Below are 25170 nucleotides of genomic sequence, written 5' to 3'. Positions count from 1 at the left end.
TTTCATTATAGGTAAAGGATTAAATAAAAATCACAACTGAATTTGGCACTTGTATTGCACGCTTCAATGTCATATTAATATATTAAACTATTACATTTTTATATGTAATGTATAAACTATATTTTAAACAAAAATATGTTTTTATTGCATTTCCTCGATATTCGTTTTATTGCGTTTCCTTATTCATCACTCGAGTGTGAACCATTTGTACGATGTCCAAAAGTGTTTCCATCCGCCTCGCGTACGGTAGTCGACGCAATTGAAGTCCTGCTGCATGCAACATGGCGTCAACTTCATCCGATGGAGGGGGCGCTGGTAAAACGACATTTGACTCCTCTCTAGACAAGGCATCTGCGATTCTATTTATTGCGCTTGCAGATTCTTCATCTGTGACTGTGTTTCTGCGAGATCTTCTATTATGGGAGTCTGCTGAAGCTGTAACATAATCATCATTGCCATTATTATCACTATTGCTATTATTATTATTATTATTATTATTATTATTCTGTTTACTCTAAGAAAAAGAAAGAAATTGAAGGATATTGGTATTTGACCTTAAGAAAATAGATGAAACATTTTAAGGAGGTTCGAGTTTTCAGAATATGTGTTTTTACGCTGGAAAGTTCTGTGATAGCTGGCTACATTTTTGTACGCTAATACAGCATCATAAAAGATATGTATATATAAAATTGCTAAGAAAATTTAGATTTTCAGGGGATTGAGATTTGTAAAAAACTTATTTTTCACGCAAACTTTATAAAAAAAGCGTGCAAATTAGAAACTTGCCATTGCTTTCTCATCAGTTCAAATCAATTTCGTTCTCAAAGCTTCCTCCAGGAGGAAACAAAAATTGAAAGATCCTCTTGCTCAGAGAGGTTTTTTATGATCGAAATAAAATAATGATGCAACGTGCAAGTTTCTAATTTGCACGATTTTTATATTGAAATATCTATGAATTTCCCATACTTGATATTGTGGTGCTAATGTCATCTCTGTCGTCATCATTTGGTGTAGTTGTATGATCAGCTTCTTCTTGCAAATCCTGACTCACATTTGTGTGTGTTCTACCAAAAAAATTGTAATAATAATAATTATTACTATAAAACCAACACTAATAAGATTTAAAGAAAGAAGTATTACGGTCGTAACAGGCAAGAATCGCGCAGAAATTCCATCGTGTCGTAATATTTCCACTTCTCCTTGATGTCAGGTCTTGCGGAACCGCTGGCATGGCTGCTCAGTTTGAACAAATTTTCGAAATGTGTCTCGCAAGCTTTTAAATTTTTTTTGAGCTTCTGTTCCATCTAGTTTGCCTATAACGGTAAATTACAATCAAGACGAGGCTCAAATCACTTATGTGAAGAGACATATTATTCCTCACCATTCAGTTCTACGGAGACTTCATTCCAGAGACGCCGTACAGTCTCTCGATTTCTTTTCTCCAACGGTGATGAGATATCCCATAAAGGAGTCCGTTTCTGCACTTCCAGGATGAGAAGTTCCACTTCTACATCGGTCAGTTTTTTGTTTCGGGCAGTTTTCGCGATGGGTACTCCAGTCGATTTTTTGGAGAGTCTGACCGGTTCAGCTGCAAAATGACGAATTACAAGGATTTGTCATTCTCAAAAAATTTTCTAATAAGTGTCTGGTTGTGCGGCAACCGCACGAATAACTATATATTAATGTCCGAATATAAAGTCCGTAAATATTGACTAAATTTAAGGGGATTTTGCCAGGACAGTGATCTCTGCAATGAGACGGGATAAGACAGACAGGCAGGGTAAGTGGAAACCACTCTCCCCTCGTACGATCCTGACTGGGACCGTTTTTACTAGCGCGATACATTGCACGGGGCAGAAAGTTAATTAGGCAGGTAGCCCGGTTAAATTAGAGCCCATTGATAATGAAACCGAGGTAATGAATCGGCTCGGTTTGTCTATCCCGCAAGCTTACATCTCGACTTACATCCCTCGTGCTTGAACGGCAGATCTCTCATTTGGGCATTGTATGTTCGTGTATCTATTCTAATCCATAAATATTATCGTCATTTGATTTTAGAAACCGTGTGTGTCAGACTGTGTCAACATGATAAACTACGAAGTTCTTAATAAGTTCTTAATCACAGTTCACTTTGTGCATAAAATATAAAAATATAAATTTTAACGATTCAGTATTAAATAATAAAATGTTTAGTACGAAAATATACCTTTATGTAGTATTCAGGAATTTTAATGTTTTACATTTTAAACTTTACATTGGTAATAAGTTTTGAATAACTTATACATTAAATATTAATGTGTAATAAAATGTTAAAATTTCTTATTACTGTACAAAATCACATTAATTTTACTGGTATTTTTTTAAATATTATATATTAAAAATGTGAATTCTGGAAATTTATCCACAAAATATTAATTTGCAATAAAACATTAAAATTTCCAATTATTGTATAAAATTACGTTAACTTATTGACATTTATCATTTTCTATTGAACCATACCGTTGAATTAATGTTTAGCATTTATATTCTTATTTTTTATTTGCGAAATTTTTTTTAAAATATAATTTTATCGTAATCATCGGCAAACGTCCAATTACTTTCGTAAGACTTGATTTGATAGTAAAAGCAACATGGGAGAAAACAAAATACAGTAATATTATTATTTCAATCTTGGATTGACAGAATAAATTCGCGGCAAAGCCGAAAAAAATTGTTTGATCAGGTCCCCGCATTGTTTGCGGGGATAACTGGATGTGCTAAAAACGCCGGCAAATACGTAAAAATATGTGGACAATAAAAAGAACGGAGGGACGATAGATCTTTTCTTGCCTGCCAGGACATTAATATATTAATATGTCCGTAAATATATTGACTAAATTAAAGAGGATTTTGCCGAACGAAAAACGGACGTTTATTCACATGCGTTGCCGGATAAGCGGACACAGCCAAAAGTTTTAGCAAAATTATATTCTAAAATTCGTGACATGTTGTTTACTTACGGATATTCGGACTTAAATTCTCCTGATTATCCATAACGATTGCCTCTTTGTTGCCTGGCATCATACTCCACCTGACGATACTTTTTCCATCATCTGTAAAATTAATTTTTGTTGTTCATTTGCCTAATTAACTTTAAAATAAAAACAATTATACATCACATACCTAGCATGGGGTAAAAGTAGTGATTCTGGTCAATGTAAAGCCTGGTGTAACCCTCTAGACAGGGATGGCCTGGAATCTTCTCGCAAATTTCTTCGCACAAACCACAAGTATACACAACACGAATTTGCTAAATATACGTAAAAAAAATGTCATTAATTATTCTATTTTTTCTGTAAAAAAAAAACATATTTGGAGGTTAGATTAATACCATTATAATTTTTATATTTACCTCTTGGGAATCCATCTTGCTCTTTATTATAATAGATATTTAAAATAATACCGAAATCAATGTGACTGCGTAACAAACAGGCCTTTTATTACGTTTACGCGAGCGTTACTTCTTTAGTAATACGATAATTCCTTCACGCGTAAACAGGATTTTCCTTCGCGTAAACGGGATTTTGTAGTAACTTACAATAATTTCTTCCGCGTAAACGAGTGAATTATCGCAAGTTACTACAGAAATAATGCTCGCGTAAACGTAGTATTTGTTTAAAAATTCAGAGGGACGCGAAATATAACCTAACCACTGGATTGAAGGCACGCCACCTACTAGTCCTCAGCCGCAGACGCCACGAAAAAAACCCCTTTGAGCGTCGAGCGTCAAAGCTACTAAACACAGTTTAGCTTTTTCACTCGACGTGGAAATTAAAAAATCTATCACGTGACCAGATTTGACGCTCGAATCCAGCGTCGAGCGTCATCGTGAAATCGCACCTTAAATGTCAACACGCTTTTCGGTCTCGTATTCTCAAAGCTTCCAAAATGACTGGCTGCGTTGCAATTAATTGCAACAATAGAAGCGAAAAAGGGTTTCAACTTTTTCGAAAAAGCGTATTGACACAGTATAACCATACCCAGTAGCGACACTGAGTGTCGGCACCTTTGATGTAGTTGTCCTCAAGTCACGTGGTACGTCGCCATATTGTCAGATGTACCGGCGCTACAATTGAAATGTACATATATAATTAAAAAATGTATATGAGTATATATAATCAAAAAAGATTTTTTGCGCAATTTTAATTATAATCCAAAGAATTTCTTGAAGTAGAAGAAATGAAAATAATACTTCTGTGTATTTTGTATCATTTTATTTCAAAATTTTTCGTAACTTATTGTGTAAATAGAATTGTAAAATGTATACAAAATATATATAATTATTGAGCTCAAAAGCGAATATAGATCATTGGGCGCAAAAGCTAATATTTTTATTTGTTCTGTCATTGAGTAAAAAATGCATAAAAATATTTAAAAAAATACTTATGTTTATTCCGAATACTTGCGTTAAAATTTCATAATTTTTACTGAAAATTTTAGTAATATATAAATATTAAGATATCCATTTTTTTTAATTAATTGTTCCTCATGGACATCCTTCAGTAGAAAGAATGTGCTCCAAATGTCAATGTTAACTGAAACAATAATTGGAATAAGTGAAAACATGTAATATTCACTATCATTATGTGCTGTTACTGTATAATACTTACATAAAAAATAGTAAAAATGTTAAAAAAAGTAGCAGAAATGTTAAAAGGAGTAGCAGAAATATTAAAAATTTATTTCAGAAAGTAACACATGCATTTTGACATTCACAAAGTTGCCAAACACATTTAGTTTTATAACAATAAAATTATAAACGAACTTCAATAATAAATTTAATTAACGAAAACACATTTACTTTTATAAAAGTAGATATTAAATAATTTGCATTTATAAGGAAAATACAGACATTAAATTCTAATCGTGACGTAAAATTATAGTTTTTCTGTGTCCGGATTGCGATTTGAAACGTTTATTAATAAATTTTAATGTATAAAATAGTCGAACTCGAGCATATAATTTCAATAAATAATTATGCGGAAAATGTTGACACGGATGAATAAATTCAACTTCTTTAAAAATGGTAATGAGGATACGAATTATATGCTTTTGTACAATCAATTCCTCAATTTTAGAAAAAAATAAATTTTCCAACGTTTTAAGATATATTACGAAATCATCGTGCGGCATAGATAAATTTCCGAAAGGATTATCTTCAGTAGAATTGTAAGCCCTAAAGAAACAGTAATATGAAGTTTCATTTAAGTCGATGTACGAGTGTGCATATTGAGAACAAATCTCACACGAATGTTTTTGAAGACATTTACGTATTACGTATCCACAAATATATCGGAACGCATCTTGTTTGTTTACGTCCATCTGACGATAATCATGATCATCCAAAAGTATTGGTGTAATGTCATCTGTCTTAGGTTCAACATCCATATAATTCTTCTCTCTAAAGTTTGTAATAGCTACAAATATATCAGCACTGTCTCTTTCACAATTTCCAGTTTCAGCAGTACAATATTTCATAGAAAAAATTTTTCTGAATGAATAAAAAAACTGAACTGGGGTAGGATTAATAACATTGCCGTTCAATCCTCGAATAGCCGAAAAAAAGTGTTCCAAACAGTCCTGAGTAAAACGGCGTAATAATAGAAATTGCATTTCTGGAAACACATTTTGCAAATGTTCCCACATTTGAAGAAGAGAATTTATATTGTGTTTCATGCATTTGAAAACTTGAACTTTATTAGAAATATTAACACCAGTTTTATTAAATATCGTTATTTTGGATAAATAATCTTCAATTTTTGAAAGAAATTCTAATTGATATTGCGCTCCCCGAAAAGCTTGTTTAAATTGTGATGGATGTTGAACCGAAGATGAATTGAATAGATCAAAGTAATCGTTCATATTTTGGATAAAATCTGCTGTTCTAAGTGCAATTGGAGCAACCGCAGGTTTAAAAGCTCCAGAAATTACCATTTTCCTCAAGCTACTACTCACTGTAAAACTCAAAATTTGTGTAGCCAAATATACTTTCATTTTATCGAAATTTGAAAATTTCATATGCTTATCAGTGAGTTTAGGTGCAAGTCGAAATTGCCTAGTTTGATCTTGTTGAAATAAATCATCAACGCACTTCCAAGATATAGGTTTAGAGTCATACTCAATAATATTGTCATGGAAATTATTCCTGACAGCTTTAATTATATGAGGTGAATCAAAAAGATGTGAGATTCGCTCGTTATTAACAAAAAAAATGGATTGTTCTCTGTCACACCTAAGTATTTAGCGGTTAATTTAAAATTCCCTCCCATGTCTGAAACAAACGCTACTACTATAAACCCCGCATTTTGCAGTTTTGTAATTGCTTGAGGAATAATGGTTGTTAATTTCCTAGCAGAAAATGAAGAATGAAGAAAGAAGTAAGCCAAAGGTTGTTTCCAATTGTTGCAAATCCCTCTGATCATTAAAACTGCAACATTACATGCTGGAAGATATGATTTACCATCACCCAAGTCTTCAAATCCAATGACTTCATCCTGACTTATATTATAATACAGATTTGCTTTAATTGATGCTTCATCAATGCATAAAATGCAATACTTCTCGAGAGGTGACGAAGAAGCCTGTAACTTTTTTTTCAAAACATCGAAAACAAAATCATGCAAACCTGGAGTAATTTTCAAATGTTCAATCATGCGTTGTAAGGTTCTTACACTGGGAAGGATAAATTTTTGTGCAAAAGAATTATAAATTCTGCCTCCCCCAGAAAACAATATATCTAAACAAAACTTTTTAAATGGAAGCGAATATTTTCGTCCTTTGGCTGACTTATATCTACTAAGACGTACTTGAGTTTTTACAAAATTTGCAATCTCTGGTGGTAGAAATTCGTCTGTAGCTTCACAATATTCATTCAAGGACATTTTTTGTCTTATTTTTGAAGTTTGTATCTTATTTTTCTGTCGTTCTAATTGTTGTTTTAATTTTCGAATTTCTCGATGTAACGCTTCAATTCTGCCTCTCAAAATTCTTTTGCGCGGGGAATGATTAGAAAATTTTGGCTCTGTTTGACTATATTGATGCAACTGTTGTGGTTCTGTTTGAGCATATTGATCCAAATATTGTAGCTCTGTTTGAGCATACTGATGTGACACTGATTCCACTTGCTCATGTTCATATTGCCCATGATGGTCGTTAACTATAATATTTAAAAATACTACATCACTTATGAAACTTAAAAAATTAATGATTATATTCCATTCATTACAAAGAAAGAACGAATATATAAATTATAATAACCATACATCAATTTTATTTTCTAATTCACAAAAATTTCATGTTACTAGCATTAGTTAATTCTATATTGAACTAAAATTATTACCTAATATTGACTGACATTCAACTTTGTCTGAAAAGCCAGTTTCAAATAATTCCAATTGTTGCTTATCATAGTTAGATTTAATGATATCACACTCAACTGAAATATAGTAATTATGTTCACAAAATTTTTGATATTTCCAACCATACACACACACACACACACACACACACACACACACACACACACAGAGTTCAAAACTGCTTACCTGATATTACTGTATTTTCCTCAGAATCATCACTCAAATTAAATGTTGCGTTGTTTTCACTTGATAATTCAAAAGATTTATCATTTTCCATTTGTTCGGGGATTGCATGTGGTTGAAGTCTGTTTTTCAAATCGTTTAAAAACATCGACGATTTAAAATGATCACCACAAACTTTGTAATTTTTATATAAATTTTCTGGTGACGTGTTAATTTCGCGACCACATTTTTCCAACCACAATTTTGCTCTGAAAGATGTTTTGTATAAAATATTAATGAAAAAACACTTGATATATAATTCAATTAACAAATCCGCTAATGGAAATTATTTTTACCTATCTGGGTCTTTTGGAAAACGAAAAAAACTGGGACCAGATTCACGCCCAGAAATATTTGAACAATTCTTCATGGCACAACTATATCCACCTCTCTTCATTAACTTCATTTTAATGTAGCACGTCACACCCGGAATTTTCTTATCACTAATAAAAAGACACAATTTATTCAAATAAAAAATATGTCATAAAACTGTGGAGGTTGAGGTTACCTACGATGTTCGAGACGCAACTGGGCGCAACCATGTTGTGAGATGTACGGACTCGCACATGCGCACTAAAATTTTATTCCGGGTCGGACGGCTGAGTGTCGCTACTGGGTATGGTTATACTGTGGTATTGACGTTTACAAAAAGGTTATGTTTTCACAGATGATTGGATTCAAAATGGCGGAACGAGAATACTCACTCACATTTATAGAGCCTTAAGCCCCTTGCACAATGCCAGGCAACAGGCAATAGGAACAGGAAATAACCAAAAAATCGTTAATTACAACCTAAAAAATTCGAATGCTATGATTGGTTGGCAACAGGCAATAGGCACAGAATTTCCAACGTGACGGAAACTCTGTGTCTATTGCCTGTGTCACTGTTTATTCTGCATTTATACATGATTTCTGATTTCTATTCCCTGTCCCTATTGCCTGTTGCCTATTGCCTGATATTGTGCAAGGGGCTTTAGTCATGCGTGATGCGGGATAGGCGTCCGTCATAGCAACAGATGCAAGATCAAGACGCATCACGCAAGATTTTCGTCCGCCCTGGGTTGCGTTCCAAAATTCACTCTGGGTAACTAAAATCTATAGTTTACGTCACGTATGTACACTGTAGCATTTTAGTTAACTAGAGTGAATTTTGGAACGCACTCTGTGCACATGATACGGAAAAAGGGGGTTATGACGCGTTTATGTAAAAACATAAATTAAAAAATAATTCTTTTTAGACGATATTTTATTGATTCGCGAAATGTGTATAATACTCTTCAATATTAATTTTACCTTTGTCTTTACATTATTAAAAACTTCGTCAATACAATTTACAACTTAAAAAAATATTTTTAAATTCTGTAGCCGAATTTTTGGCTAATGGAGGATTCACACTGCGTCCGACGTACGACGATCCGACATCCAATAAGAAATTTTTGTCTCTAATAATAAATTTGGATGTCGGATCGTCGTACGTCGAACATCGGACGCAATGTGAATCCTCCATATAAATTCCGTACTATGTGCACAGGGCGGGCGGACGAAAATCAAGCGGGATGCGTTATGCGGGATAGCTCTGATTGGTTGTTGCTATGACACGCGCCTATCCCGCATCACGCATGACGCATCATGTGACCGCAGCCTTACTTTTAGAACCAACCACTCAACGCAGAGTGATGATAAGACGAACTCAACAGTTGTGTCTGCTGAACGCGGCCATAGAATCCACACTTTTTACCTCACTAGACACTACAGACGCGCGCGCTTCGCGCGCGCTATTTAGCTTTAACGTTATGCTATTACTATTACACTATTAACCCGCCTTGATACACACAACTGTCAAAATATACAATGACAGCTGCAAATGAAGTAAGCGCAGCAAGAGAATCAATCGGCAATATCGGCATCGCGGAAAAGTGACAACAATACCTACGACATGTCCTTTTTAGAAGAGGAAGAGTCACTATAATTACCTATCTCCGATCCGCTGATATTTCGCGTGGCACTTCGATCCTTGCGTGACGCGACCGAAATTCAGAATTAAGCGATTTCATATTTATAATAATGATGAGAGATCACATTAATAATAATATTAACCTCGCGACACGACGCGGGACGATTAACCTCGCGACACGACGCGAGCTGTCACATCACGACACACACGACGCACTACACGCACGAAACTCGCCACACTACTCCGCGATGACAGTCCCTCACGGGATGAAGCAAGCTCGCGGCGCGGCAATCAATCGAGATAGCCAATCGGCATCGCGGAAAAGAGGCTTCAATTTTACGATACAAACGAAATTCACTCAGGTAACACGCCTTTTTTTAAAGCGGAATGAAGTTAAGGCTGGTATTCATAGTCGGTTCTTATATTTAAGACCGTCTTAAATACAATCTTAAGATGTCATGAACCAATCACAGAGCCGTATTAGCATCTTAAGACATTACTTAAGTCGGTCTTGAAATAAGAACCGACTATGAATACCGGCCTAAGTCCCGGTCTACAATAGATGTTTTAAGCCCTAAGGCCGGTATTCATAGTCGGTTCTTATATTTAAGTCCGTCTTAAGTACGATCTTAAGATGCCATTAACCAATCACAGAGCCGTATTAGCATCTTAAAATATTACTTAAGAAAGTCTTGAAATAAGGTCTGATTATGAATACCGGCCTAAGCCCTAAAAATTTACCAATCACATACTATGTTTACGCGAGCGTTACTTCTGTAGTAACTTCGATATATCACTCATTTACACGGAGTAAATTATCGTAAGTTACTACAAAATCCCGTTTACGCGAAGGAAAATCCCGTTTACGCGAAGAAATAATTATCGTATAAATTACTACAGAAAGTAACGCTCGCGTAAACGTAGTAACAGCCAATTATTCTCTTCAAATTCAATTGTGATTGAATAATTTCTTAAGGCTTAAAAGGGGATCCTAAAGTGAAGGCTGAATTCCTCGACGTCGGTAATGTCAACATTTCTAATCCTGTTTTCTATGTCATATATCTATATCTGTTCTTGTCTAACGAGAAGCATCTATCCTTGTTTCGATTGCTGCGCCATCTCTTGCTACACGCAATGTCAACCTAAATGTGCTTTTGCACATATAAAAGTTTATTTAAACTAATCTTTTTTTCTAGGCTTTCAATCTTAGATCTAATTGCACGATATTGTTCTTAAATGTTGTCCCTAGGTCATGCCGGTCTAATTTTGTGGATATTTATTGTGGAATTTTTGTACAAAGCAAATATTGTCGTCACGTATACCAAAAATTAACAAAAATATTAATTTTTTCTTGTTTTCGACATAACGTCGACCACCATAACCTAGATTTTGATGCGTACTTTAATTCTAGACAAGAATTTTGCATTTCTATAAAGCCAATTAAAAGATTAGTGCTAAGAAAAAAAGCCGGTATTACAGACGGCTTTAGGATCCCCTTAAATTTGATGAAAATATTAATTTTATGAAATTACCAGGGAATTACATAAAAGTTTATTTTTGAAATTTTAATTGATATACAAACATGAAACTTTCCTACACAACGGTATAAATAATAAATATAATTAATTGAATAAGTTTATTAAAGAAACATCGCGAATTAAAATATTTATCCTTTATTTGTTCTTAAAAGAAATTTCTTATGTCATTTATGATTAAAAATATATAATTGATGCATGATTATTAACACCGAGATTAACACCAGAATCTATAGCGTCAAGAAGTTGCAACTATATACATACATATACCATTCAAAATTTATGAATTATTTTCTAATTATGTATTTGAAGTTAAGGGTTTTTTTTAAATAACTGCAATATTAATCGGATAGCAAAGTTAATTAAAAATAGCGGATATTAAAAATAAAAATAATACAATTTTTACTTTTGACATCCGGCTATATATGGCTCCGACATTTTAAATTTATCAACTGAATTTAACATCAGATTAATATTTAGCAACCTGAAAAACTCTTAAATTTGAATAACAAAAAATTTTATAGTTTCTTAATTAATGGTCTATGTAAGTCGCAACTTTGATGCAATAGACTCTATGTTAATCATCAATATCTTTTTAACTACAATTAACATAACAAATTTTTTTTAAGGGCTGAAAATCCTAACAATTAATTAACATACTTAATTTTGATTGCAATATAACTTGTCTAACACGTCACGCAGAGTTCTCGGCTTAGAGATCAGTGCTGTGATTCTATAACTATTAACAACAATTCGTTATCATTATATTGTCGTTGCGCAGCTTTTTTATCATATATATATTATATCTGCACAGCGATAATATAACGATGATAACGAAACTGTAGTTATAAGAGTTACAGCGACTTTTTTCGTCCAAAAATGACCTGCTTTATCAAGAACGTAGTTACTGCATTGGCCGCTACACGGTATATGGCGCTGAAACCAGTGAGAAATGCTGGTCTTGTCTCAACCTGGACCTTTGGCTATCTGTTTATTAATCTGTGCCTATAGCCAATAAAATATAGATTTTTAGTTATTCATGTTAAAAGAAAGTGTTCCCGCTAGTGTTCCCGAAGGTCAACGAAGGTCCGTCTGCAGTCAGAATTAATATAAACGTACGTTTTACAACGTATTTTATACTGAAACAAATAACGTTATTGTAACATGATATTGATAACGCTGTAATATATCTATGTCTGTTCAGAGTTTGCAAATCAAAGCAAGGAGGAACGTATAGTAATAACAATTGGAGGAGGTTATACAGATGTCCATACATTAATATGACAGGAAATATCTGTGTTTATTGCACTGGGGGGGGGGACAGATTCTGATTTTGAATATATTGAATATTGAATATATTCAACCCAATATTGTATATAAGATACGAATCTCGTATAACGATTTCGAATACGTTGAGGGTCTCTGGGCCGGTATCACAGTCTCCGATTAACGTGATTCTCCGATTAAATTCACTCTTCGTCTTTTTCTAGGGGGATGTTAGAAAGAGATGCAGTGTGAGTTTAATCGGAGAATCACGTTAATCGGAGATAGAGCTCTAAAAAAGTAGGTATTTTTGTTCCGCCATTTTGGATCCAATTATATGTGAAAACATAACCTTTTCGTAAATGTCAACACGCTTTTCGGTCTCGTATTCTCCGAGCTTCCAAAATGACTGGCTGCGTTGCAATTAATTGCAACAATAGAAGCGAAAAAGGGTTTCAACTTTTTCGGAAAAACGTATTGACGTTTACGAAAAGGTTATGTTTTCACAGATGATTGGATCCAAAATGGCGAAACAAGAATACTCACATTCATGGTGGAAGGAAATAAGGTGAGGCAATTACGCATCATGAGTTTCACAGCCAATAGAGAACGCCGCACAATTGTCGGCCATTACTAGCGGTCATTCAAACAAATAGAAATGGATAGGAAAATCTCTCAGTCATAATTACTGAAAAATTATTAATTTTTCATAACAAATGAAAATAATATCACGAAAACGAGCTTCCATAAAGGAAACCATATTTTTCTATGGCATCAGTTTTGGAGGAAACATATTTTTTAACCGATAAACAAGTCATTTTGGAAAAATTATAAGTCAAACTTATGAAAAAAGACTATCGACGAGTAATAAGCGTTCGTAATTGATGAATAAAATCAAAACTATACTAGTTAACAAGTATTGCTAATAAATATAAATCATATCACAAAAGATAGTTTCAGAAATGGTCAGTGGTGTAGCGGCAAGTATTCTGCTTTGTATATTTTTGACTCGGGTTTGAATCCCCACTGTACCTTTTTTTTTATTGACCCAGTTGCAATTAATGATAATGAATCAGGCTGATTGAAGGAAATTAATTAGAAAACGATTATTATCACTCACCGATTTACCTTTTTTTTAAATATCTTCAGAATTTATTTGGCTATGTCATTGACTAGAATCAGGATGTTTTATTAAAAAAATTGTGATTTATAGCAATAAAGTAGTTAAAAAAAGGATGCAATTTTATAACTGGCGGCGTTTCTTTTGGGCTTTTACTCAACGGTTCTCTCCACAACCAATTTTCAAAAATTTTTAATAATAAAAAATGTTGAATGTTATTATTAAAAGATGAATAAATATTTTTCCGAAATCCAATGCCAAAAATGTAGAATACCTTTAAAAAAAATGAAAATTGGCCCTACACAAAAGATGAATCCCCTCTTGATATTTTATTCTAAATCACCTGTTTATGGGAAAAATATATAAAAATTAGAAAACAATGAAAGTGGATAGGGACGTCATTTAAAGTTCTATGGAAAAAAACATTAATTGCTAGTTAACAGTTTTATATTACACATTTTCTTAATTTTTTTTCTTTTTTACTTTTTTTAGCTGTTTTTTTAAACCTATTTTCTTCTCGAATTTGCATGTTTCATTTTCTGAGCTTGATGTACGTTCTCGTGCGCACCAAACACAAAAGTGCATCACGAAGAACGGAGTCATTTTTCTCCATTACAAGATCTGCCACTTTTTGAAAAATATGTTTTGTTTTTGGTTTTAGTTGATTTGCCCCGTGAAATTCTTCAAATACATTGTCCATGATGTTTGCTACCTTATTGAATTCTTCAGAGGGGTACATCAAACCCCCTCTCGATAACATCGTTATATATTCCGAGTTATCCAGCGATCCTAAATCTCTTGTTGGATTACCTAAAAAGGAATACTTGTCTCTAAACCAATAGGCAACATATCCCGTGATGTATTTTAAGCCTTGATTGCAGATCCATTCCCGGTCATCAATTTTGTCGATATTTTCGACCTGTTCGACGAGATTCATTTCTTCTTCTGTTGGCTCATAGTCGTAGAAATGTGAAACTAGTGATAAAAAAAAATTCGTGTCAATCTCATTTAATTATGTACAATTAATTTTAAATCCAATGACAAATGCTATTAACAATATAAATAGAGTAATGATGATGAAAATTTCCTTCTACTCTCTCTCTCTCTCTCTCTCTCTCTCTCTCTCTCTCTCTCTCTCTCTCTCTTTCTCTCTCTCTCTCTCTCTCTCTCTCTCTCTGTTTATGTAATCTTTTTGTCCCAATAACATGCATGGTAGTACTTCTACCATAGAAATGTTATAGCAGGACATAAGTTTGTTCATTTTTGCCTCAATAGGCGCGTTCAGCAAAAACAACTGTTGAGTTCGTCTTATCAACACTCTGCGTTGATTGGTTGGTTCTAAAAGTAAAAATCAATCACGTTTGACTGAGCGGCTTGGTCTGCTGAACGCGCCTAATATTTACCTTCAAAATCATCGCCTTGTTCAATGGATTCTTTGAAACCTTCAGGAAGCTTCAGTAATTCACAATCGTCAGTTTCCATCGGATTGCTATCATCCACATACGTCATCTTACTCATCTCATTTTCCATTATTTTGCAGTCTTCTTTTTCTCCATCATCTTTTGAAGATTCTAACGAGCCCATATTTATCAGAAGTTCATCTTCATTTTGTTGTGAGACAGAATATGAAGGATTTTTCTTCGACGGATTTTGTGCTTCCGTTAAACTTGAGTCGAGTAGATCTGGAACGGTGTTTGCTCGAACTGAAAAGAGAGCTGTGGAGTGTTTCCCAAGAACATACCACCGAAGTCTATTTTGTAGATTTATAGCATTGGGGTGATCATTATATCCTCCCATACCACGGAGGTAAGAGAACATATTCTCCAGCCCATCTTGATTTAGTCGGCAAGTCATGAGAAATTGGACTTTTTCTTGGCCATAGGTTGTTTTCAAATATGCATATAAACTTGGCAACGAGCGACAGCACAGTGTGATGCCCTTCTGAAAAGGAAGCATAGATTTCTTCCCGAAAACAGTCATGTTTGTGATGAACTCTTCCATTTCTTGCAATACTTGACATTGAGATTCAAGTTGAACGCCGAATCCGTGAAGTTCTGAATTTTTTCCATACATCGTTCTACTGTTGAAAATGTCGAACCACTTATTGAATATTTCCAGCACACGAACCACTGGAGAGCAATTGTCAAAACCAGCAAGACCTTTTCCAGCGCAAGATTGAATAGCTTTTGCTGTGCTGTTGGAAAATACTTGTGCAGCCAGTTTCACATTTTGACGCTGAGGGCCTTTTACATCTAAATGATGTTGTGTCAACTTATGGGCTATTCTCAAATCTGTATTTGCTGTCGTTCTCAAAGTAGATGCAAGAGATTCTTGGTTATGTGGATTCCATTATAAAGAAATCCATGATCCACAAAGTGATTTCGTGCCAATTTTATCATATGGGGGGCGTCAGAAAAAACGTAAATACGGTATTGATCGTTACTTGGGTGTTCAAAATAACAATGTTCATCTTTGCCTGTTCCAATATTCAATTTGTTCCATAGCTTTGCGTTTGTTGTTCCCAGATCTGATGCTGCAGCCACTACCGTGAATCCACATTCAAAAAGCTGTTTGATCACTTGCTCCAGAGTTTTTTTGTCCATTGTTTTATCATAATCATAAAACACTGGCTGTTTCCATCGACCAAAAAGTCCTCTAGCCATGATAAATTGACATGTTTTATGAGGCCCAATAACTTCTTCATCCTTCCTGTTAATTGCCACGTCATTGGAGATGTAAACCTCATCAAAAGTTAATACTGTCAATTTCTCTAATTCTGTTAAGCTTCTAGCTTTGTTTTTCATAATGGCTAGGACGTCATTTAAAATACCTGGCATAACATCAAACTTTCGGGCCCAATCTCTCAAGGTTGTCATAGCTGGTAGAGGGATTTTCATACTATTCCTAACGAATCTATAAGCTTTGGGACTAATGCTTCGTAAAGATATGGCCGATGCAATATCTTTAGAACACCTTTTATATTTTCGTTGGAGAGTATTTTCAATTGTCCTGGTGTGAAAACACTTTGCAATATTCTTTGGTATTTCATCTCTTTACTTTCAGCTTTGGATATTCTTCTTTCTTGCACGCCAAGTTTCTTGTCTTTCTTTCCAAGCAATTTATCTTTTTTTTTCAATTATTTTGTCTTTTTCTTTGAGCTGTTTATCTGTCGTAATCACCTTTTGCATCAATCCTTCATTAGCCTTCTTCAATTGTTCATTCGTTTTCTTTAATTCTTCTACTTGCTGTAACAAAAATATCAATTTTTGGCCCTGCTCATTGAGGTTTTCTTGTTGAGACTCTTCTGGAGACCTAGAACTCTGAGTTTCTGAGTGAGTTAAATCAATATTGGTGTCCCTTTCATCCTGAACTCTCCGATTTTCGTCGGAAATATCCAATGCCAAATATTCAGTTGGAACAGCATCATCCTTCAAACGCGGTAGACGGCAAAAAGATTGAGGCAATTGCTGTTGTGCCCAAGATTGTTCCTTATAGGCACTTGGCAAAAAATGAAGGGAACATACTTTTCCTGTAAAATAATATATTTTTTTATTTTAAAATTATGTTAACAAAAAAGCAAACAATAACGTCTAAATATAATTTTTTTAGGACTGTAATCCAACTGACCTGTTTTTGTATTAATGTTTTGGTTTTTACAATGTTTCAGCCATTCTTTGCAAATGTCTGTCTTTGGAAAGCTAAAAAAAAACTAATCTTTGTATGTGGTGCTTTGTTCCGTCCTTTAGTACCGCTCCGACACCCTATAATCGGACAGCGTGGCATTTTTTTTCTGCAATCCTGAAATATGAGAAATGAAATTCTAATGTTTGTCGTTAAACTAAAACCAAATCTATAATGTGCTCTTTGCTTCCTGTTTTCTGCTCTTAACCTCTTTGCGATTATCTCGTATTTCGCAATTCCGTCGCGTAACGCAATGTTTTTGTTCTCTGTTGCCTAAGATAAAAATTGACGAACTTCAGAAGAGACAAGAAACATCACGTTACGCGACAGAATTGCGAAATACGAGATAATTGCAAAGAGGTTAAGAACAGAAAACAGAAAGCAAAGAGTACATTGTAATGCATTGTATAATAATTTTCTTAAAAAACAAGAAAAATTGAATATTGAATTACCCTTCAATATATCCACATTTATTATTCAATCACAATATTCACAATACGACAGTAACACTTTTTTCAAATATACGATGTAAACTGTAAACAACTTTTACCAAAGCGTGCTTGCCAATTTGCCATGCGTGTTAGCGAAAAAAGATGGCCGAAACTGTGCGGATCCCCCACCATGTCTGGGCTGCGCAGAACAGAACGAAACTCGTCACGAGGATTGCCTCACCTTATTTCCTTCCACCATGCTCACATTTATAGAGCCTTATCACAGTATAACCATACCCAGTAGCGACACTCAGCCGTCCGACCCGGAATAAAATTTTAGTGCGCATGTGCGAGTCCGTACATCTCACAACATGGTTGCGCCCAGTTGCGTCTCGAACATCGTAGGTAACCTCAACCTCCACAGTTTTATGACATATTTTTTATTTGAATAAATTGTGTCTTTTTATTAGTGATAAGAAAATTCCGGGTGTGACGTGCTACATTAAAATGAAGTTAATGAAGAGAGGTGGATATAGTTGTGCCATGAAGAATTGTTCAAATATTTCTGGGCGTGAATCTGGTCCCAGTTTTTTTCGTTTTCCAAAAGACCCAGATAGGTAAAAATAATTTCCATTAGCGGATTTGTTAATTGAATTATATATCAAGTGTTTTTTCATTAATATTTTATACAAAACATCTTTCAGAGCAAAATTGTGGTTGGAAAAATGTGGTCGCGAAATTAACACGTCACCAGAAAATTTATATAAAAATTACAAAGTTTGTGGTGATCATTTTAAATCGTCGATGTTTTTAAACGATTTGAAAAACAGACTTCAACCACATGCAATCCCCGAACAAATGGAAAATGATAAATCTTTTGAATTATCAAGTGAAAACAACGCAACATTTAATTTGAGTGATGATTCTGAGGAAAATACAGTAATATCAGGTAAGCAGTTTTGAACTCTGTGTGTGTGTGTGTGTGTGTGTGTGTGTGTGTGTGTGTATGGTTGGAAATATCAAAAATTTTGTGAACATAATTACTATATTTCAGTTGAGTGTGATATCATTAAATCTAACTATGATAAGCAACAATTGGAATTATTTGAAACTGGCTTTTCAGACAAAGTTGAATGTCAGTCAATATTAGGTAATAATTTTAGTTCAATATAGAATTAACTAATGCTAGTAACATGAAATTTTTGTGAATTAGAAAATAAAATTGATGTATGGTTATTATAATTTATATATTCGTTCTTTCTTTGTAATGAATGGAATATAATCATTAATTTTTTAAGTTTCATAAGTGATGTAGTATTTTTAAATATTATAGTTAACGACCATCATGGGCAATATGAACATGAGCAAGTGGAATCAGTGTCACATCAGTATGCTCAAACAGAGCTACAATATTTGGATCAATATGCTCAAACAGAACCACAACAGTTGCATCAATATAGTCAAACAGAGCCAAAATTTTCTAATCATTCCCCGCGCAAAAGAATTTTGAGAGGCAGAATTGAAGCGTTACATCGAGAAATTCGAAAATTAAAACAACAATTAGAACGACAGAAAAATAAGATACAAACTTCAAAAATAAGACAAAAAATGTCCTTGAATGAATATTGTGAAGCTACAGACGAATTTCTACCACCAGAGATTGCAAATTTTGTAAAAACTCAAGTACGTCTTAGTAGATATAAGTCAGCCAAAGGACGAAAATATTCGCTTCCATTTAAAAAGTTTTGTTTAGATATATTGTTTTCTGGGGGAGGCAGAATTTATAATTCTTTTGCACAAAAATTTATCCTTCCCAGTGTAAGAACCTTACAACGCATGATTGAACATTTGAAAATTACTCCAGGTTTGCATGATTTTGTTTTCGATGTTTTGAAAAAAAAAGTTACAGGCTTCTTCGTCACCTCTCGAGAAGTATTGCATTTTATGCATTGATGAAGCATCAATTAAAGCAAATCTGTATTATAATATAAGTCAGGATGAAGTCATTGGATTTGAAGACTTGGGTGATGGTAAATCATATCTTCCAGCATGTAATGTTGCAGTTTTAATGATCAGAGGGATTTGCAACAATTGGAAACAACCTTTGGCTTACTTCTTTCTTCATTCTTCATTTTCTGCTAGGAAATTAACAACCATTATTCCTCAAGCAATTACAAAACTGCAAAATGCGGGGTTTATAGTAGTAGCGTTTGTTTCAGACATGGGAGGGAATTTTAAATTAACCGCTAAATACTTAGGTGTGACGGAGAACAATCCATTTTTTTTTGTTAATAACGAGCGAATCTCACATCTTTTTGATTCACCTCATATAATTAAAGCTGTCAGGAATAATTTCCATGACAATATTATTGAGTATGACTCTAAACCTATATCTTGGAAGTGCGTTGATGATTTATTTCAACAAGATCAAACTAGGCAATTTCGACTTGCACCTAAACTCACTGATAAGCATATGAAATTTTCAAATTTCGATAAAATGAAAGTATATTTGGCTACACAAATTTTGAGTTTTACAGTGAGTAGTAGCTTGAGGAAAATGGTAATTTCTGGAGCTTTTAAACCTGCGGTTGCTCCAATTGCACTTAGAACAGCAGATTTTATCCAAAATATGAACGATTACTTTGATCTATTCAATTCATCTTCGGTTCAACATCCATCACAATTTAAACAAGCTTTTCGGGGAGCGCAATATCAATTAGAATTTCTTTCAAAAATTGAAGATTATTTATCCAAAATAACGATATTTAATAAAACTGGTGTTAATATTTCTAATAAAGTTCAAGTTTTCAAATGCATGAAACACAATATAAATTCTCTTCTTCAAATGTGGGAACATTTGCAAAATGTGTTTCCAGAAATGCAATTTCTATTATTACGCCGTTTTACTCAGGACTGTTTGGAACACTTTTTTTCGGCTATTCGAGGATTGAACGGCAATGTTATTAATCCTACCCCAGTTCAGTTTTTTTATTCATTCAGAAAAATTTTTTCTATGAAATATTGTACTGCTGAAACTGGAAATTGTGAAAGAGACAGTGCTGATATATTTGTAGCTATTACAAACTTTAGAGAGAAGAATTATATGGATGTTGAACCTAAGACAGATGACATTACACCAATACTTTTGGATGATCATGATTATCGTCAGATGGACGTAAACAAACAAGATGCGTTCCGATATATTTGTGGATACGTAATACGTAAATGTCTTCAAAAACATTCGTGTGAGATTTGTTCTCAATATGCACACTCGTACATCGACTTAAATGAAACTTCATATTACTGTTTCTTTAGGGCTTACAATTCTACTGAAGATAATCCTTTCGGAAATTTATCTATGCCGCACGATGATTTCGTAATATATCTTAAAACGTTGGAAAATTTATTTTTTTCTAAAATTGAGGAATTGATTGTACAAAAGCATATAATTCGTATCCTCATTACCATTTTTAAAGAAGTTGAATTTATTCATCCGTGTCAACATTTTCCGCATAATTATTTATTGAAATTATATGCTCGAGTTCGACTATTTTATACATTAAAATTTATTAATAAACGTTTCAAATCGCAATCCGGACACAGAAAAACTATAATTTTACGTCACGATTAGAATTTAATGTCTGTATTTTCCTTATAAATGCAAATTATTTAATATCTACTTTTATAAAAGTAAATGTGTTTTCGTTAATTAAATTTATTATTGAAGTTCGTTTATAATTTTATTGTTATAAAACTAAATGTGTTTGGCAACTTTGTGAATGTCAAAATGCATGTGTTACTTTCTGAAATAAATTTTTAATATTTCTGCTACTCCTTTTAACATTTCTGCTACTTTTTTTAACATTTTTACTATTTTTTATGTAAGTATTATACAGTAACAGCACATAATGATAGTGAATATTACATGTTTTCACTTATTCCAATTATTGTTTCAGTTAACATTGACATTTGGAGCACATTCTTTCTACTGAAGGATGTCCATGAGGAACAATTAATTAAAAAAAAATGGATATCTTAATATTTATATATTACTAAAATTTTCAGTAAAAATTATGAAATTTTAACGCAAGTATTCGGAATAAACATAAGTATTTTTTTAAATATTTTTATGCATTTTTTACTCAATGACAGAACAAATAAAAATATTAGCTTTTGCGCCCAATGATCTATATTCGCTTTTGAGCTCAATAATTATATATATTTTGTATACATTTTACAATTCTATTTACACAATAAGTTACGAAAAATTTTGAAATAAAATGATACAAAATACACAGAAGTATTATTTTCATTTCTTCTACTTCAAGAAATTCTTTGGATTATAATTAAAATTGCGCAAAAAATCTTTTTTGATTATATATACTCATATACATTTTTTAATTATATATGTACATTTCAATTGTAGCGCCGGTACATCTGACAATATGGCGACGTACCACGTGACTTGAGGACAACTACATCAAAGGTGCCGACACTCAGTGTCGCTACTGGGTATGGTTATACTGTGGCCTTATCGGAGACTGTGATACCGGCCCTCTATACTGTGTTTATACCATGGTCACGCTCTATCTACTGGCTCTACAGGGTTGCGTTCCAAAATTCACTCTGGGTAACTAAAATCTATAGTTTACGTCACGTACACTATAGCATTTTAGTTAACTAGAGTGAATTTTGGAACGCAGCGGGAAGTGAAGCGGAAGGCTACGTTCAGTGCGTTCCAAAACTATGCTCTTAGGCCGGTATTCATAGTCGAATCTTTAAGACCATCTTAATACGATCTTAAGATGTTATGAACTAATCACGTATTAGCATCTTAAGACATTACTTAAGACGGTCCTAAAATAAGAACCGAGTATGAATACCGGCCTTAGCGCAAAGAGTGTGCTCTGTCCTTGTTCAACTTTCTGTAAGTAACAAAGATAGAACGACGTTCGAGTGTTAAGCCCCTTGCACAATGCTAGGCAACAGGCAATATAAACAGGGAATAGAAATCAGAAATCACGTATAAATGCAGAATAAACAGTAACACAGGCAATAGACACATAAGGTTTGTTCGCGTTGCATGCCTCACCATGCACCTAATCACTCCAACGCACTCCAAAAACTCATCTGCTCCAATCGCCACCTTTATCCGTGATCCAAGTGCTCTTGGTGTTTATTGGAGTATGCGACGCGAACAAACCTAGAAGAGTTTCCGTCACGTTGGAAATTCTGTGCCTATTGCCTGTTGCCAACCAAACATAGCATTCAAATTTTTTAGGTTGTAATAGCTGCGGTCCACTTGACGCTACAAATGCTTTGGAGCGTTCTTCTCCTTCTTTCTTCATTGAAAGAAAAGAGAAGAGGAATGCTTCGAAGCATTTGTAGCGTCAAGTGGACCGCAGCCTATAATTAACGATTTTTTGGTTATTTCCTGTTCCTATTGCATGTTGCTTCTTCTTCTTCTTTTGTTTAATGGCACCCGCCTCTTATGACTTTCGTCTGTGGCGATACGGCCAATATTCTTGTGGTAGGACAACTTAAGGCTGAGTTTCCACTGAGCGCGTCACGCGTTGCGTCGTCACAAGTTAACCAATCAAAACATCCCATTTTATTACATTCTTGTGACGGGATCGAAATGGGATGTTTTGATTGGTTCAACTCGGACAACGCGACGCGTAACGCGCTCAGTGGAAACTCAGCCTTAAGGGGCGGAAGTAACACTCGGAAATGTATATATGTATGCGCGTAAGTGTGGTTGTATGTATGTATGTCCGCGGTGTCTTGAACTCGGGTTAATGCCGTAGGTTCGTTGGGCCCATGGTGAAAGTAATAGAGCACACCTTATTATATATAATATATATATATATTATATAAAAATATTATATATATATATATATATATATATATATATATATATATATTATATATAATAAGGTGTGCTCTATTACTTTCACCATGGGCCCAAGGAACTGCGCGAATCACTTCCCCCTGCGGCCATTGCCTGTTGCTTGGCATTGTGCAAGGGGCTTTAAGAGCGAGATCTGGAACGACTGGTACGCAGCTCAATAAAAGTTATAAAAGAAGAAGAAGAAGAAGTCGGTATGACAGGTTTCATAACCTGAATATATTCGTCAACTTTAAACGATAAATATCTCGCTTCACGGAGCAGTGCGACGCTTTTTTCTGCCAGATTTTTTGTTTCGTGCAAAAACGCGTCGATTGAGCATAATTTCATCGATATTAAAGGTGAGGAATGGATAATTACCCAGATTTTTGCACAGTGGTTTCTACAAATTTTGAATATCAAGAGAATTTTGTTGGCAATGAACACATTGGCAGATCCTACAGAAACTTAATGCAATCTCCCGTCTGGAAACCATTTGAATGATATACTTTATTTAAATGGTTACAAAAAATGACAGATCTTGCTCGTTTCTGCTATCAAATTACATTGATAGACTCTGCAAGCAAATTGCTAAATTACTACCATGCTTATGTCTCACTTATATTGGGTTGTCTTTTTCAATTGCAGATATTCCAGTTATATATAAACTATAGATTTATAAGTATAGATTAGAATTAATAATGAAGAACATAAACGAGGGAGCAGATTTGTCAAGCTCGGAAGATGAAACATCTACAAATATTCTGAGAGAAGCAATTGATCAGCAATTTCTAAACAATGATATGTATAGCGTGAAAAAAGTCCAAGTTACTCCTTCTGGTGAGTAGAACTAATCTTATTTTTATATCACGCTTTGATATTTGCCAAATAGATAGGTAGTTATATAATCCTTAATAATAATCATAGAAACATTTTATGTTAATTACTGTTTAAATTTTTTAAAGAAGTACAAACTAACAAACTGGGCGAAAACTCCTTGAGCTTAAAGCAGGAGGATAGATTTACGAATTTTGGTGTTACTGCCACATTTCAGAGTTTTATCGCTAAGAAACTAGATGAAATTTTGGAACGGTAAACATTAAAGCAAATACTTCAAACGTTTACAAATATTATTCTATTTTTAATTATCATATGCAAATTCCAATTGTAGAACTATAGAGTTAGAAAGCAGGGAAACTATCAACTATTGCGCCGAACAAAAACGGAGGAGAAGCAAAAGGTCTGGGATAAAACTTCTAAGTACATCAAAAAAATTGTTGACGATCACGAAAGTCACAGAGGACTGTACAGAGCGAAGAGATCCAAAAGAGATTGAAAAGAGATCCAAAAGGAATAGACAAATTGCAGAGGATGATGAGGATGCCTTTTCGAAATTTCGAGAAGTCGCTATCGACCCAGAATGCATATTGAGCAAATTAGAGACAAAAGCTTGGGTCAATAAACGTCCAGAACCGGAATTCAAATATAAAAGATTACAAAATGGCATTTTAATCGAGTTGTAGCATTACTTTTTCATTTGCAATTGTATATATGTATATGTTGTATAAATAGAGAGATAAGATTATTTTCCATAATTTTCTTATTCTTATTGAATCGTTCTCGACGAAATACATGATCTCTCTCTCTCTTTCCCTCCCCTCTCCTTTCCCTCCTTTTCTT

At 33.9% G+C, this 25170-nt stretch overlaps 4 protein-coding genes and 1 long non-coding RNA gene across 15 annotated transcripts; 1 reads left to right on the top strand and 4 right to left on the bottom strand.

Annotated features, from left to right (window-relative positions):
- Positions 1-37: 37 nt before the first annotated feature.
- Positions 38-3863, bottom strand: LOC143893551 (uncharacterized). Of its 3 annotated transcripts, none has more exons than XM_077399075.1 (7): positions 3578-3863; positions 3392-3456; positions 3163-3289; positions 3000-3092; positions 1382-1588; positions 1141-1313; positions 967-1064 (listed from the first exon to the last, which is right to left on the bottom strand). In XM_077399075.1, exons 2-6 carry the CDS (start codon positions 3404-3406, stop codon positions 1207-1209), a joined length of 549 nt encoding a protein of 182 aa, XP_077255201.1. In that variant the 5' UTR covers positions 3407-3456; positions 3578-3863; the 3' UTR covers positions 967-1064; positions 1141-1206. The 3 variants fall into 3 exon arrangements, with proteins under 3 accessions (XP_077255203.1, XP_077255201.1, XP_077255202.1); XM_077399076.1 differs by having other exon boundaries at positions 3690-3863; XM_077399077.1 differs by lacking the exons at positions 3000-3092; positions 3163-3289; positions 3392-3456; positions 3578-3863 and adding an exon at positions 38-435 and having other exon boundaries at positions 1382-1523.
- Positions 3864-4019: 156 nt separating this feature from the next.
- On the bottom strand, positions 4020-8615 carry LOC143893548 (uncharacterized). Of its 8 annotated transcripts, XR_013255840.1 has the most exons (8): positions 8324-8582; positions 8132-8246; positions 7916-8062; positions 7584-7828; positions 7379-7474; positions 6846-7195; positions 4446-4574; positions 4034-4105 (listed from the first exon to the last, which is right to left on the bottom strand). XR_013255840.1 is itself a non-coding variant. In XM_077399070.1 (7 exons), exons 2-7 carry the CDS (start codon positions 8185-8187, stop codon positions 4539-4541), a joined length of 930 nt encoding a protein of 309 aa, XP_077255196.1. In that variant the 5' UTR covers positions 8188-8246; positions 8324-8583; the 3' UTR covers positions 4020-4538. The 8 variants fall into 8 exon arrangements, 7 of the variants coding, with proteins under 7 accessions (XP_077255196.1, XP_077255192.1, XP_077255195.1 ...); XM_077399070.1 differs by having other exon boundaries at positions 4020-4574; positions 8324-8583; XM_077399066.1 differs by lacking the exons at positions 4034-4105; positions 4446-4574 and adding an exon at positions 5608-6626 and having other exon boundaries at positions 6711-7195; positions 8324-8615.
- A 5305-nt stretch (positions 8616-13920) lies between these two features.
- LOC143893528 (uncharacterized) lies at positions 13921-15779 on the bottom strand. The gene is made up of 2 exons (XM_077399021.1): positions 14895-15779; positions 13921-14466 (listed from the first exon to the last, which is right to left on the bottom strand). Exons 1-2 carry the CDS (start codon positions 15562-15564, stop codon positions 14024-14026), a joined length of 1113 nt encoding a protein of 370 aa, XP_077255147.1. The 5' UTR covers positions 15565-15779; the 3' UTR covers positions 13921-14023.
- Positions 15780-15861: 82 nt separating this feature from the next.
- On the bottom strand, positions 15862-17758 carry LOC143893532 (uncharacterized). Its single transcript, XR_013255831.1, has 3 exons — positions 17625-17758; positions 17119-17289; positions 15862-17020 (listed from the first exon to the last, which is right to left on the bottom strand). It is a non-coding gene; the product is annotated as an uncharacterized LOC143893532 (long non-coding RNA).
- Positions 17759-23279: 5521 nt separating this feature from the next.
- On the top strand, positions 23280-25085 carry LOC143893529 (uncharacterized). 2 transcript variants are annotated; one of them, XM_077399023.1, is made up of 5 exons: positions 23280-23432; positions 23541-23852; positions 24139-24330; positions 24459-24582; positions 24662-25085. In XM_077399023.1, exons 3-5 carry the CDS (start codon positions 24192-24194, stop codon positions 25011-25013), a joined length of 615 nt encoding a protein of 204 aa, XP_077255149.1. In that variant the 5' UTR covers positions 23280-23432; positions 23541-23852; positions 24139-24191; the 3' UTR covers positions 25014-25085. The 2 variants fall into 2 exon arrangements, with proteins under 2 accessions (XP_077255149.1, XP_077255148.1); XM_077399022.1 differs by having other exon boundaries at positions 23294-23432; positions 24456-24582.
- The last annotated feature ends 85 nt before the right edge of the window (positions 25086-25170 follow it).

This window comes from Temnothorax americanus, unplaced genomic scaffold (genome assembly GCF_048541705.1).
Source record: "Temnothorax americanus isolate GAGA-0224 unplaced genomic scaffold, ASM4854170v1 Scaffold121, whole genome shotgun sequence".
Lineage (NCBI taxonomy): Eukaryota > Metazoa > Arthropoda > Insecta > Hymenoptera > Formicidae > Temnothorax > Temnothorax americanus.
The sequence above is the reverse complement of the archived record's forward strand: the minus strand, read 5'-3'. Positions and strand labels throughout refer to the sequence as shown.